At 31.7% G+C, this 15,593-nt stretch overlaps 1 protein-coding gene and 1 pseudogene across 1 annotated transcript; one reads left to right on the top strand and one right to left on the bottom strand.

Annotated features, from left to right (window-relative positions):
• Positions 1-304: 304 nt before the first annotated feature.
• LOC114267105 (aladin pseudogene) lies at positions 305-1,157 on the bottom strand (annotated as a pseudogene).
• A 10,062-nt stretch (positions 1,158-11,219) lies between these two features.
• Positions 11,220-14,699, top strand: LOC145813719 (uncharacterized). Its single transcript, XM_082909611.1, has 4 exons — positions 11,220-11,601; positions 11,682-11,788; positions 13,443-13,769; positions 13,860-14,699. The coding sequence occupies exons 1-4, from the start codon at positions 11,487-11,489 to the stop codon at positions 14,472-14,474; spliced, it is 1,164 nt and encodes a 387-aa protein (XP_082765737.1). The 5' UTR covers positions 11,220-11,486; the 3' UTR covers positions 14,475-14,699.
• The last annotated feature ends 894 nt before the right edge of the window (positions 14,700-15,593 follow it).

Here is a 15,593-nt window from a genome sequence, read left to right as displayed (position 1 = left end):
AAAGCTCTTTCATAACCTTACAAACATATTCCAAGTTTACACTTTCGCAATTTGGGCATCAACTTTTTATTTTTCTCAAAATTTTCCTTTTAAGCAAATAAATTACAAATTTTCCAAAAATTCTAATCAATATATATGCAACTCTAAACTCCATATAATCAAGTAAAAGTGCATAAAGAAGTGTAGGAAAAATCCCTACCTCAAGCTAGAAGGAGAAACAAGCAAAAACCCCAATTTCCAACTTTGTTGGATTTCAATGTCCACCGGTCAAAACGTTGCTCTCACCAAGCTCTTCATTTTGATCTTAAGAACTATGGTCTAAAACCTTAGGTTCAAAATTGAGTTCAATTTGATGCCACCTTCTTTCACCACCTTCTTGACAAGCATTAGCAATCTCATTGAGATTTCCTTTTATTCTTGCCATTTCAAAATTTCGTGATTTGATGTCAAAATTCCTCTCAGATGCCAAATATCTTCCATCTGGACTCCAAGAAAGTGCACTAATTTGTTCGTCATCGTGACTTCGAAGAAAATCCACTAGAGTCCATCGAGTTCCGGTGCCCCTAGCAATAGTGCCAGAGGTAACTCCAGATCTCACAGATGCCGCATTGCAAAGATAAGAAGCAGTCCATATACAAATTCTACCCTTGCATGCTACAGAAAGTGTCATCCCACCATTTGGCCTCCACTCAAGGAGCTTAACATCTCTTTGGGATTCATGGGTCAAATTGCATGGTTCCTTCCGTTCTGCTGAATCCTCATAATCACGAATTGTAACATGATTTGGCCTAGAAATGAATGCTAAAATATGCTTATGTCGATGCCAACTCACTCCATGAAGATCAACCTCTGGCAACAATTTTACATCATTCGGATGAAAAAGGCGTTTAAGGGAATTGCTAAAAAAAAAACCTGCAGTGCTGCTGACCAACTGTTCCTCTAAACACTCTCATCAATCTTCCTAGTTGTTGCAAACCCTGTTCGGGATTCGGTGATGGTAATAGATGATCAGTCCGAAAAGAAACCGCACTAAATACAATTCCGAGAACTTTGGCATAAGTTTCCTTGGCTTGATCGTCTGAGAGGTTCTCGGCCGTAATCAAGTCTCTGTTGATTTCACAGATGGTGATCGTACCAAGTCGAGGAAACGAATACATTTTCTCAGAGAGAGAGATGTTGTGTCTCTTTATCTTCTTTTTTTTATTATTCGAAAATGCTCCACCCCCGAAGAGAGAGATAAGTGTTGTTTTTAATAGCCCCATTCCATGTGTGTCTTTTTTTTAGCTTTAACAAATTCTGTCCCTCATTCCCTCTTCTTTTATCGAGAGAGAGAGATAATGGCTAGCTAAGTCCAACCAAATAGAAAGTAAAGGACACATGGGATGGTCCAATGAGAAATTCCACCTTCACATCCCACTTCTCTCTCTCTCTCTTTTCAAAATCATTTTTTTCTCTAAAACCAAATATATTTGTCCACTCACACACATCATCATAATCTATATTCCATCTCCCCCACCCAAAAAAAACAAATCATAACACCTACCAAATATTCTCTATTTTTTTATTTTTTTTACATTTTTGGGTAATCACAAGTGGTGTGTTTCGAACAGGTAATGTCTCCAAACCTTTAGATGCAAGTCCAACCCGAATTGTGCCTTGCAGAGTTGTATTGGAAGTTAATTCTTTCATGTTTTGCCACTTCGCTGAGTACATCGGGGGTCGAGCTACTCGGTCAACTCGTGGGGGTCCACAGGGCAGCGCCCCTTGGCGGGTTCGAGGGTAGCGCCCTGGCAGGGTCAAGGGGCAGCACCCTCGAAGCAAAAATGCAAAATACATTCAAATTTGCTTGAGCCACACATGAGGAAAACAGGGGAGGGCGTGTTGGCTACTGCAATAAATGCAGGTGCGGGAATGCAAGTGCGGGAGAAGCGCCGCATGTATGGTAGTAGGTGAGTCCGAAATTTTAGTCTTTTTTTCTCTTTAGGCTGAGTGTATCTCACTCTTGTTAGGTCTCTCTCTCTCTAAAAACCCTTTTCTCTCCCTTCTCTCTACATTTTCCTACGCCAAATTGGATCAAAACCTCAAGATCCATTAGAGTTCTGTCATAGTTTCTTCATCAAAGTTGGTTAACTTCTCAAGGGCTTCATTGTGTGCGGTGAAGATCGAGTTTCGACACCGTTGATTTTGGGGGTTTCATCTCATTTCTTCTTCAAAATTTGAGGTAGGAATTTTCTTAGAGTTATATATATATATATATATATATATATGTGTATATATATTTTTGCAAGATCTAGATGATTTTCAAAATCTTCCTTCGATAGCTTTGAAAATTGATTGTTGATTCAAAAAGTTGAGCAATTTTGAAAGTGGGTTTGCCTCTTGTTCTTTTAAAATGATCTTTTGGGTTTTGATCTTCATTGATTGAAGAAAAGATGATTTTGGAAAGTTTTCTTTCAAAAGATTTGAGCTGTGCAGTTTTGGTAAGAAAACCTAGAAATTGGGGATTTTTAAAAGAGATTGAAAATCCATGAATGATATTGTTATATTTATTTTGTGTGTCAAAACAAATGAATGTTTAGAAAATTTCCTATTTATATTTATGTAAATGATAAATTTCCTGGAATATGAGAATTGCTGTTCATTTTGGAAATTATTGTTCAAAACATTGAAATAGTCTTGAAATGACTAATTGTTGAGGATACTTAAGAAGAAGGAATTGTGTTATTCCTTGGATGATGAATTGGAATAAAAGTATTTATATTCATCTTGTGAAATTGGCATATCAATTCATTTGATTATATTACACTTTGAAAGTTGATTTGAAAACTTGCATTGAGAAAAGAATGTTGAGAAATAAGTTTTCATGGAATGGTTTTGGGGTAAAGACGGTAGTAAGTCTTGAAAGGTGGTGTAGATGATAGGTGTCGAGCCTTCCAATTAATATTGGTAAAAATGACAAATTACAGGTGTCAAGCCTTCCAATTAATATTGGTAAAAATGACAAATTGGTAGTCCTTGTATAGTCTACTTGCAAACACCAGCCTAGAGATTACCAAAGTCATATTTACCGCCCTTGAGATAAATTGTTAAGTTTTAAACTATTGAAATTGCATGACATCATTGAACATGATGGTTTTCAAAAGATGAAAATGTGATTTACTTTCAAAAAAGGAGCATAGCGTGACATGTGCATTTCATCTCTTGAGACTTGTATAAAATGTATATACTTTGTTAAGGATTTCCTACTAGGCTTTATGCTCATCCTACGGGATTTTTGTGCAGGAAAAGATGTGGTGATTCTACCTAACTAAAGGGGAAGAAATATGTGTTGAGAGTATAAGGCTCTCATTTTGATATAACTCTGTTTGTAAGCCAAGGGCTGTATTTGTGCGGGTTTGAATAACCATTTTGTGTAACCATGCCTAAGCCATGGAAACTTGTAAACCCTTGGGGGTATTTATTTGTTTATTTATTTGGTTTTGGATTAAACGTATAATCGCATTGAGGAACTAATTGTATCATGTAATGCAAGTGTGGAGAATTATTTCTGTTTTCTTTTAAGGAGCCATGATAGTTGTGTTATCATTTGGGCATAGGAAATGGGGGCGTTACATACACATACATATATATATGCATAAATAATCTATAATCAAGGTTGTTAAAATCGGGATCCTATGTTGGATCGTTGGAGGTGTTCATAGGATCGGATCGTAGAATCGGATCGAGAATCATAAGATCCTACCGATAAAGACAAATTACATAATAATTTAATTTAAATAAATATTTCTTATAAAGTATACACAAAATGAACTTATATTCTATTAAAAAGAAGTGAAGATATTGTGAAAAATATAATACTCCATGTAAAATGTATATATAATATTATGCAATAGAAAATCCGACGGTAAAAGTTCTGTATTTTATCAAAAAAGAAGGTGAAGAAGAAGAAGAATTCTATAACAAAATACTTTACAATGCACAATAATGCATAAAAAGTGAAGAAAAAATATTTAACAATATTGGAAATGAAAATAGATTAAGAACTCAAAAGAGTAGCTTAGTCGAATGATAAGGTTTGTCGTTAGCATCCCTAGTGGAGCGGATTCGAGTCACAAAAATAATTTCTCCAGAAATTGAGATAAAGTTGCAATCATCTTACCCTTCTTAGACTCCGCTAAAGCTAAGTTTGTTTTTCCGACTATTTAATTTTCTTAAATTACCGCAATATTTGAATGTTTGTTTCCTAATTTGTTTTTCTTAGTTTATTTGATTCAATACTACTTAATTTTTAATATTTATTTTGACGACATAAATTGGTATTTAGATAACAAACATAAAATTTACAACAAAATATGTCATACAATACAAAACAAGACTTATAAATTGGATCGGATAAGATCGGATTCGGATCGGGATTCCACGATCCTATAAGATCCCACTACTAGGATCGAAAGATCCTACCTACAAAGAGTTTTTTACATGATCCGGATCGATTGTACTCAAATGGATCGTAAGATCCGGATCGAGATTCTGATAACCATGTCTATAATAGTTGAAATAAGAGAGTGATTGAGCAGGGCCGACCCTGAATTATTAGAGGCCTAAGGCAAATTTTTTAAATTGGACCCTTCATATTTCATTTATCCAAAAAAAAAAAAAAATTTGTTTGGATAAAACAAAAAAGACAAAAATTTATTTCTATTGCATTACAATTTAACAAAATTTAGATAACATATATATATATATAATAGTTGAACTTCAATTAGTTAAATTGAATCTTTATTTTTTAGCTTATCAATGCTGTAATAACTAAAATTAACTGGGGATAAAGATGATAATTTTCGACACAACTCAAGTAATATATAAAATTAGCAAGTTAGGGTTGATTATTTTTCAACATGAATCCAAGTATGATACGACGCAATAACATGAATTACTAATTATATATTTTAATGTTCACTAAGGAATGTCATGGCATTTTTTTAAGAATAAAGATTGGGACCCCCTTTCCCCCACCCCCTTTCTTTTTTGATTGGTCACTTTTTCTTTTTCTTTTTCTTTTTTTTCTCCTCCTCCAATCACCACCCGCCACGTGTGTGTGGGGGTGGTGGGGGTTGAAATTTGAGGGGGTCTAAATCACTGCTGTTTTTTTAATCTTTTATTTAACTCTATCTAATTGAATAAAAAAGTATGTAAAATAATAATTAAGGCTAATATCTTTTTTTCATTTAAGACTTATATTTTTTTGTTACCTATTGTAGAGTCAATTTAGTAAAAAATATATAGTGATAAGGTACAATTTTCTTAATTAGAAAAATGTAGTTGAATTAAAATCAAACATTCTATGAATAATTTCATTTAGTAGAAATAAATTTTATAAAATTCAACTTATGGGAAAAATCTCCATACACTTGCTAAGTTATTTTACACTAAAAATGAAAATTTTCACATTAAATATCAATCGGACACGAATCAAAATAACGCCATATGACGACATGAAAATAAATAAATTGAACTAATATTGAAGTAATTATGAAATAGTACGACATGATACACTCCCCTAGTTGGAGGCCCTAAATTTTGTTCAAAATTGGGAGTCCAAGGCAAACGCTTTAGTCGCCTCACCTCAGGGCCGGCCTTGTGATTGAGCACGAGATGGTGTTGTGAGCGAGGATTGGCGATAGAGAATGATAATGAATCACTGTGACATTGGTAAAAAAACCTTCTTCATAGATGTTAAGTTCTTCTTTTTTCCTAAAGTGAACCCTAAATCTAAAATTATAATTTTATGCTAAATAGAAAAACGTGGTCACAGACATTTTATTTATTTATTTATTTTTTATGCTTTTCCTAAAGTCAAAATAAACCTAAATGTTGTTCTACAGCAAAGGAAGGAGACAACTTGCGTGTGATTATTATCCACTCTGAAATCAGTTTGTATTTGAATATACTTCTTTCTTCTTCATTTTTTATTATTATTTATTGTTATTCTTTTATTTTATGGATTAGGATTGTGGGAGAGAATTCTTATTTGACTTGGTTGTAAGTGTTTTCTTATTAGTTTTCGATTGGATTATAAGAAACTAAATTAATTTAATAACTAGAATTCTATTCCTTGTGGGTTTGGGTTTAATACTTGGGTACGATTTTTCTATTATAAATATGGATGATTTCTCATGTTGAAATATTTCAGGTTTTTGTGAGAGATTGCAAGGTACGCATTCGTTCTTGTTTGATATTAAAAATTATTATTTGTACGATTGCTCTTGATTAGTGAAAATTATTGCTCGTGGAGGTAGGTTTTGCTGAACCACATAAAATCTTGGTGCCGTGTGTTTCCTTTCCATTCTCTATATTTGTATTTGTTTTAATTCTAATTCTAGTTTTTATCCTAATTATTCATAATAATCATCAACTTTGATGTAGTTGGGTGTTCTAGATAAGCACAACAATCTCAAGCATAACAAAAAAATAAAAAAAAAATTAAACTAAATGAATAAATAAATCTCAAACAAGAAACAATCAGACCATAAAACTTCTCAAACTCAAAATCCACACAGGATTTAGAGCAATGGTACAAAAAAAAATGACTAATAAATTGCTCACGAATACATGAGAGCAGTGGGACGTACACCATTATTTTAATTATTAAAAAAAAAAGAAATTACAAAAAATATTTCAGGGTTTAATCCTTATAAGAAAATAAATTTTTTCTTTTATCAAATTGTATTTTAATTTTTTGATTTTGTTTGTCTATATTTGATAAGTAAAATCATTGGAAAAAATATATATATATTTTAGTCATTAAACTCAATAAAAAATAATATTTTAGATGTTTTATATACACCTACATTGGTTCTACTTACTGAAAATAAGTAAATAGTTTAAACTGAAAATAAATCAAAAATTTTAAATTTAAATTAACAAAATTAAAAACTCATAGTTTATTTTATTAGAAAGATCATACTCAATTTTTTTTTTTTTTTGGAGTAACTGTTCAAAGAAAAATGTTGTGGTTGCAATTTTCATGGCCACTCTTGTCACCACTCTTTCATATCACTAGCAAAATCGAAAGGAAATTTAGAAAAATGATATGCACACATAATTTTCATACAAAATTTAAGACACGAATAATGTGGTAATGCTAGTCTTGCAATTATGAATTAGATTGATGAATGACTATAAATGAAACACATTATTATCCATGAATTTTTTAAATACAAATTCTGTTTGTATAGTATTACTTGGAAATTTAATATCCAAATCAAACTGGATATAGAATGTTATTATAAATGTATGCTTCCTTTAGATTTTGTTTAGCAAATTTTAGTACCCATCTTCTTGATCTATCTCCCTTTTATATCATTATATATGTATATATATATTTGTTTGTTTCATATTTGATATTTTTTATTTTGGTATCATCAGATCATACAATACCATAGACATGGATCATAGCTATGCCTACTGTTGTTGGGAGGACGAGAAAATTCTTGCCACACCCTCTTGTGGGCCGATTGATGATGGCATTTATGTTCAACTACAATTTTCTAATGGACTCAAGAAACCTACTCGTAGCAGCGATAGTATTGGCAAGAACCACGATAGTGATGTTATACTGCTAGACTCATATCGTTGGGTATTTTTTTTCAGTCACAACGATTTTCTAGAGAGCGAGAACATGAAAGTATTTTTGTTTGGTCACTTACGTTGTAGGAATTTACCCTCGAGTATTGAAGAGTCAATAATAAATGAGGTGCGCAGATTTGCTCGTGTAATGGTGAATTTGTACCCAAACCCAAAAGTATTGCCGATTGTTCTAGATGTTGTGGTTAGAACATTTCAAAGACCTGATTTGAGCGTGGAAGAGGCAGTTGCCAGGATTATGAGAGAAATTATGAGAGAACCCAATCATTTCATTTCGTTGCCAACCACAAAATCATCCATTGAAGCATTGGAGAAAAGGACTCCTAAAGATTCATGTTTAGTTCAACCATGTGCGATTGCTTCTCAAAAAAAAAACATGCGCGTTATGTTCGAAAACTCTTCTAATTAGAATTAACGTTACTATGTTACCGTGCTCTCATAAATATCATGACAAGTGTATTTTTAAACGGTTCAAGATTAGCCAAACGTGTCCTGTGTGCCGCATGGCATTCTAATTTATTAGTATATATTTTGGTTATTTGTTATGTTACTAGAATTGTAGCACCCATTATGTGTGTGCATAATATTACCCCCCATATATATATACTGCATTTTAAATTTGTTTTGTTTTGATTCTTTTTTTAATGTCAAATTCACTGTAAACTGAGTTTTACTATTCTCGTCAATAAACTCTTATCAAAATATGCTGATGTCACATGTTTTAAGACTTTAAATGCAATTCAACTTGTTTGGTTTGGATTTTCAAATTTTACTTTTTAGAAAATTGAAATTTTTTATTTTTTTTTATTTTTTTGCTTTCACTAATTTTTTTTAATATTCTAAGAATTGTTTTTAATTTTTAGATACACCTAACATAAATACACTTAAAAAATATAATATTTGTGAAATTATTTTTTAGAAAATTAAAAAAATATCAAAAATACAAAAAAAAAATTATGTGAATTTAGTATATTTTCGTATTTTGTATATTTATTAATTTTTTAAAATATTTGTTTATAACTATTTTACTTTTAGATACATCTAAGTAAGGTGCATCTTAAAAATGTAAAAAAAAAAAAAAAAAAAAAAAAAAAAAAAAAAAAATTGCTTTGAATTTTAAAAATATTCACTAAAAACAAAAAAATTTAAAAAAATAAAAAAAACTCAATTTTTAAAAAATTAAATCTAAAAAATTAAAACCAAACATATTAAATAATACCCTTGGGTGTCTTCTACCTCCAAAGACCCAACAAGCTTACAACAAAACACTACCCTCAGCCAAACAGTACCATCATTAATATATAGAAACGTCAATCAAATGCTGTTTTTCAAAAACAAAATGTATCTCTTAAGTTACATTTTCAAATTATATTTTATGATTTTTTTTTTGAAAAATAGAAATTAATTTAAAAAATAAACACCAAAAAAATATTTTTAAATATTTAAAAATTAATTATGCACCCAAAAAAATGTGAAAATGATGAGTATTTTTACACCAAATTAATTTTTAAGTTTTTCATAACTTCTTTAGAAAATTAATTATGAAAATTAAACCAAACAAAGAGTGTTATGATTCACACCATCCCTATATCTGTTTATATATGTATATTTTTTGAATTGCCATGTACTAGGAATGTTGCTTATTTTAAAATTAATTCTGCACCCAAAATAGAAAAAAATATGTGAAAATGATGAGCATTTTTTTTTATTTTAATTTTTTACACCAAATTAATCTTTAGTTTTTTCATAATGTTTTTGGAAAATTGATTGCGAAAATTAAACTAAACAAAAAAGTGTTACGATTCGCTTTCCCTATATAGTGTGTATATATATATTTTTATATGTTTTGAATTGCTTTGTACGAGAAAGGTTGGTTATGATAGCATAATAGTGTGACCTTTAAATAAAAATTAAAACAAACAAACAAACAAAAAATAAAATAAAAAACAAAAAGAGAAATAAAAATAAGAATTCTAATGGGAAACAAAAGAGAAATAAAAATAAAAAATCTAATAGGATTTAAAAGTTTAGTCATGGTGACTATATTCCCAAATTCAGTGAGATTTTTTTTTTTTCAATAGCCTTGCATGGTGGGATATAAAAGTTTAGTTATGCTTACTTTAAATTTAGAAAAAATTTCATTTCAGTAGTGATTTTGAAAATTAGTTATTAAAAAATGATAAATTTTATAAATATTAATAATTAAAAACCTAATTTTTATTTTTTTTTATTTTTTTATGAATGTGTAATATTTCCTTAAATTTAAATGTAAGCTCACTTGGAGATGGAAGCTGACGATAGCCTTAGATAGTAAGTCACTAATTTATCTTTCTCTAGGATTTGGTGGGTTAGATGCGGCAATGTTGGAGTAGTTGGGTTAATAGAGAGAGAAAGATGGAGTTGGGGTATTTTAGTCATTTAATGTTATTTTTTACACTGTTTGGAATAAAGTTAGCAAAAGGGAGAATCTTTATAATAATTTCAAAAGTAAGGGAGATTAGTGTTATTATTAAAACTACAGGGGAGGCCCTTATAATTATACTAAACATCAGGGGAGGTTAGTGTAATTTGCCCTATAATTGATGGGTGTGAGTAAGGGTGAGCAGTGGATATTCCGATCCAAACTGACTAAACCGAACCAACCCGCCGCATTTTGGATGAATGTGTGATGATGAGCGGATGGTTACGGATTGATTTTTTCCAATCCGCCCAATTTTGGACGGATAGTGGATTTGAGATTTCTTTGGCTGCAACCGAACCACCAAACCGTGAGTGCCCCTAAAAATTTGTAAAACTTTATTTTTTCAATTTGTTTAGATATTCTGTTTGTATTTTCAATTGAAAAAAAAGTTTAGATATTCAATTGTCTTTTCAATTGTCATTTCAATTTGTTTTCAATTTGAAAGTCCTATAAATACCACCCCTCTCACATTTTATTTCTCACAAACAAATTTGTCTCTCAAACTCTCATTCTCTCTGAACTCTCAACTCTCTCAATTAATTTTGAAGTGTCATCCCTAAGTGACAATTGCAATTGATCACCTATCTCTATTTTAGATTTATTTTTAGCCATAGTATCTTCATTAAAGATAATAGAAATAATAATATACAAACGATATACTTTTTAAAATATCTATATACACTTATAGACATATATATATATATATATATAATTTAACTAAATTTTAATAAAAAATATGTTGAAAAAATTATCTATGACGTGATTTTATTTTGTTGTACTAAGTAATTTTTCTCCTAAATTTTTTCCCAACTTTTCTTCATTTTTTTCTCCACTCAATTTTCTTTCCCTTGATTTGTCCTAGTTGTGCCTTAGCTCTCTCTATTTCTTAATCAGGCTTCTCTATTTCGCTCAAATCATCGAACGTCCATCATTGATAGTTCTTCCTCACTGGATTCTTCTTCTCTATACTCTTGTGTCTCTGCAATAGATCCTTGAACTCGTCACTATTCTCTTTGTCTATTTCAACACCATTCATTCTGGTGATATTTCTCTATCTAGTAAATGCATTTATCTCGAAACTCTAGGGCTCTGTTTGGTTGTTAACTGAAATCAATTTTCAACATGTGGGCTCGCGTATGACGTTTGGATACGATGTTCAAAAATTGATTCCGCGTGTTAATTCAAATTACATTTTCAAAATCTGTTTGGTAGCAAATATCTCCTTTTCAACGTTTCTGCCTTGTTCATCATCTCCCAACTTTCACGTGAACCTCATCTACACCTGTCCTTCAGATTTATCACGGGCGACTTGTCAGTGTTCAGATTCATCACGGATGAGTTTCAGAGAGTTTCAGAGGTCAGACTCATTTTATAAATAATGAATCTATCCAACCCGCTTCATACTCGTATCATATTTCACAAATCAACTGAGTTACGATTTGTGCGTTGCGGACGATTCTTATTACGGGCAACCAATCAACGACGACTGCGAGGTGAAATTATTCACAAAATTATTCACATATTTTGTTATAGGGAAATTATTTGAAAAATTCATTCTAATTTTTTTTTTCAGGTCAAATTTATCAAATTTATTGTCGAATTCGACGAGCAAACAGTGGCTCGTTCAATCAGTATACACATTCCATCACCGACGATAATTATTCAACTCCCACTAATCTGGTAAATAAATCCTTCATCCTTCATCCTTCATCCTTCATCTGTTATCTGAAAATAATTTCAAACGAGTCGATCAACTGTTTCAACTTTTTGTTCTTCAAAAATAGTGTAAATCATTCATCTGTTATGTATAAATGATTTTGGAGAAGTTGAAATCAGTTCGTAAATGGTTTATCAGAATTTGGTATGTCGTATTTTCCATTTCAGATCGGTTGTTATTTGAAATTATGAACGGTTTGAACCTTTCTTCTATCAAATGTATAGTGGCAGTGAACATACACACCCGGCCGGTCGTCCCCCGGGTCATCCGGCCGGTCGACCGGCCGGTCGACCACGCGGTCTTCCCACCTCTCTGCCGCTTTGTCTTCCACCTTCCATTCCTGAATGGTTTGAACCACCATTCCTCACTGAACTGTTTGAACCCACCGGCTTTTTTACTATTTTTTTTTCTTAATTTCAATTAACAACCAATACTGATTTGTTTTGAATTCAAATCAATATAACACAATGTTAAACACATTATTAAACATTGAATGTTAACTAATTTTTTTTGTAAAACATTGTTAACATTGTGTTTTTTTTAATTAAGCTTTTTTTTTTTACATTGTTAACAACCAATATTAAATTTTTTTTTATCTGATTGTTAATTAAAAAAAAATTACTGATTTCTTTCCTACTATTTAAACACAATGTTAACTGAATTTTGAGGCTTTGAGAGCAAAGACACCCCAATGTTAACTGAATTTTGAGGCTTTGAGAGCAAAGACACCCCTAGCGCTGGCACACACGGTTAAAACCAGGGATAGCTACTGTTACATTACCATTTAGACATATATATGTCTATATTTATTTATTTATATGGTAAATAAGATTTATACAAAATATAGTAAAGTTTTTAATTTTTATAGCATTTCATTTTTTATTAATAATTTATCATTCATATGAATATGAATTAAAAACGAAAAAATAATAATGTTATCTTTTTTACATTAAAATATTTTTTATTTTGATGTTATGAAAAGATAAGTCAATATACTTATGTTAAAATTAATTATATTTTTTCATAATTTTTCAACATATTAGAATATTTATGTATGTATTTTAATTTTTTATTATTTTGAGTCATATTTTAATTTATAGAAATAAATAAATAAAATGTTCATACCATACTTTTGTTTTGATCGAGTTCATACCATACTTTACCCTCCTTTTCTTTCTAGTGGTTGAAATTACATTTTATAGAATTAAAAAAAAACGGTTTAGCGAAATTTCTTTTATGCAAAATTTTTTTTGATAAAACAAAAAAATGTATTTTCCATGACTACTTGCAAGGGGTCGTTTGGGACACAGGAAAAAAAGTTGGTTTTGGGTTTATAAAAGTCGATTTTTTTTTATTTATTATTTGTGGTTATATTTCTGCTATCTGAACTTTTTTTTTTTTTTTTGTGATTATATTTCAGCTATTTAAATTCAATTAATCTGCTACGTACTTTTTTCCTTGAAATAAAATAATCTGTACTTTTTCCTTTATCTGTGTTCTCCTTCAAATCATTTTGCACTGTTATTGTTGTATATCCATCGCAGTGTTTTTTAAATTACTTTGTTCTGCTTGTATATTCATCCCGAACTAGTTTAAATATAATTTGTATATTTATAGATGGATGGAAATAATTCCGATGACAATGAGAACACCAAAATGTGGACGCCCAGAATTGAAACGAAATTAATAAATATGTTGAGAGATGAGGTTAGAAACAATCAAACAACGGGCCGTACTACTTCATGGACAATTAGGCATTGGAATCATTATGCAAATCAGTTGCACAACATATATGGATTTCGGTATACAGGTGTTAAGGTGCGCCAAAAATATCAGCGCTTGAAAGCTGATTACCAGACATTCAAGCGACTCCAGGCACAAACTGGTCTGGGATGGGATCCTATTATAGGCACTGTTGTTGCACCCGATGAATTTTGGGATAAGGTTTTCCATTAATCTGTACTATTTTCTAATTTTATTTTAAACGTTTCATGATATACACAATGCTTAATTCTTGTTTTGTACTTGTTGTAGGCTAGCAGAAATGTGAAGAAGTTTAGGACAAAAGGGTTTGAATATTTTCAGGAAATGGCAGAAATTGTTGAAAATTGTTGTGCTACAGGGGCCCTGTCTCGTGCATCCACACAAGGACCCCTTGACTCAGAAGAAGAAGACGACATGTTAAATAAATTTTGGAACGTTGATGCTGGTGGGAGTAACGTTGGTGGGAGTAATGCTGGTGGGAGTAATGCTGCTGAGGCCATTCCTGTTGACTTATTCGGGGATGAGTATATAGATCCAGCAAAGGGCAAAAGTCACAAGAGAGGCCCTGCAACCAGCCAGACGGACAGTGGCCGTTCCAAAAAGTCACGGTCAAGTGGGTTTGATGATGTGTGTGCTGCTTTCACATCCTATGTACAAGCCAAAACAGGACATTCACGTGCACGAGAACATGAGACTGAGGCTGTAAGTGCAGGTGGTGATGATTATTCCCTTGATGCATGTCAAGATGCATTGCTTGAGCTTGGGGACATACCACCGTTGCAGTACGTTAGGGCACTGACACTGTTCAAGGATAAGGAATGGCGAAGGTTTTTCATGCGCACTCCTACCCATTTGCGCCTAGCCATGATCCTCGTTTTGCAGTGAACTGAGATTATCCCTGTTTTGCTTGTGTTAGCAAATCTTCTTGGCTGAACTGTTTGATCATTTCATTATCCCTGATTTGGTTTTAATTCTTATTTTTTTCATTCCATCATATCCTCTTTCCTTTTCTATGTTCGTATGTTTTTTTTTTTTTTAACTTTTAAGTGTTTTCTGTTATATTAAAACTATGGAAGTTATTATAATATGACCATGTGTTAAATAAATTTTCTTATCCTCTGAATTTTACTGTTGCACGAATAACGCTAACTGTTACTGTATGAATAACATATTTTATAAGTATGCTTTTACTGTGATGTAGACAAAGGCATATGTCATCCGACAGAGAAAACAATACAATGGAGCTCTCATCAGAGGAGGATGAGGTTGTTGATGATTTTATGGATTTCTTGATGATTGCTGTAATGCATGACCATATCAACGCGTCAAGTAGTCGCCGACCGCAGCGAACGTGTCCATTCAGAGGTGATGATTATATCTTCGGCCTATTAAATGGCCATCCAGAAACAATGATGAACGTTATGCGAATGGATGCACAAACATTCATTTTATTGAAAGACACTTTACTCCATAATGGCTTTATGGATACTGAACATATGCATATAAGTGTGGAGGAATCGCTTGGAATTTTTTATACACTTTTGCACAAAATGATCGCCATCGAATAATGGCAGATAGATTTCAACACTCAACGGAAACAATTTGTCGGCACATAAAAATTGTTATGCGGGCATTGTGCAAGCTTTCATCATCGGTTATCAAACCACGTAACCTAGAGGACATCCCAGGAAAAATTTTAAATGACAGGCGGTTTTTTCCCTGGTTCAAGGTACGAACAGTGTGACTGTCCTGTAAATTTGTTCATATCCATAAGGGTTAATAAATATTATTATTTTTTAATTATGAAAGTAAAATCAATCAGTTTGTTTCGCTTTTAATATCAAAGGCTGATATCTGTCAATTAGGATTGTGTCGGTGCTATCGATGGCACATTGGTGGATGCATGGGTCCCTGCTTCAAGACAACATACATTCCGCGGTCGAAAAGCAACGGTATCGCAAAATGTACTCGCAGCTTGCAACTTCGATATGTTGTTCACATTTA

This window comes from Camellia sinensis, chromosome 15 (genome assembly GCF_055761805.1).
Source record: "Camellia sinensis isolate YWXY chromosome 15, ASM5576180v1, whole genome shotgun sequence".
Classification (NCBI taxonomy): domain Eukaryota; kingdom Viridiplantae; phylum Streptophyta; class Magnoliopsida; order Ericales; family Theaceae; genus Camellia; species Camellia sinensis.
Note: the sequence above shows the minus strand (reverse complement) of the source record. Positions and strands in the feature narration are given on the sequence as shown.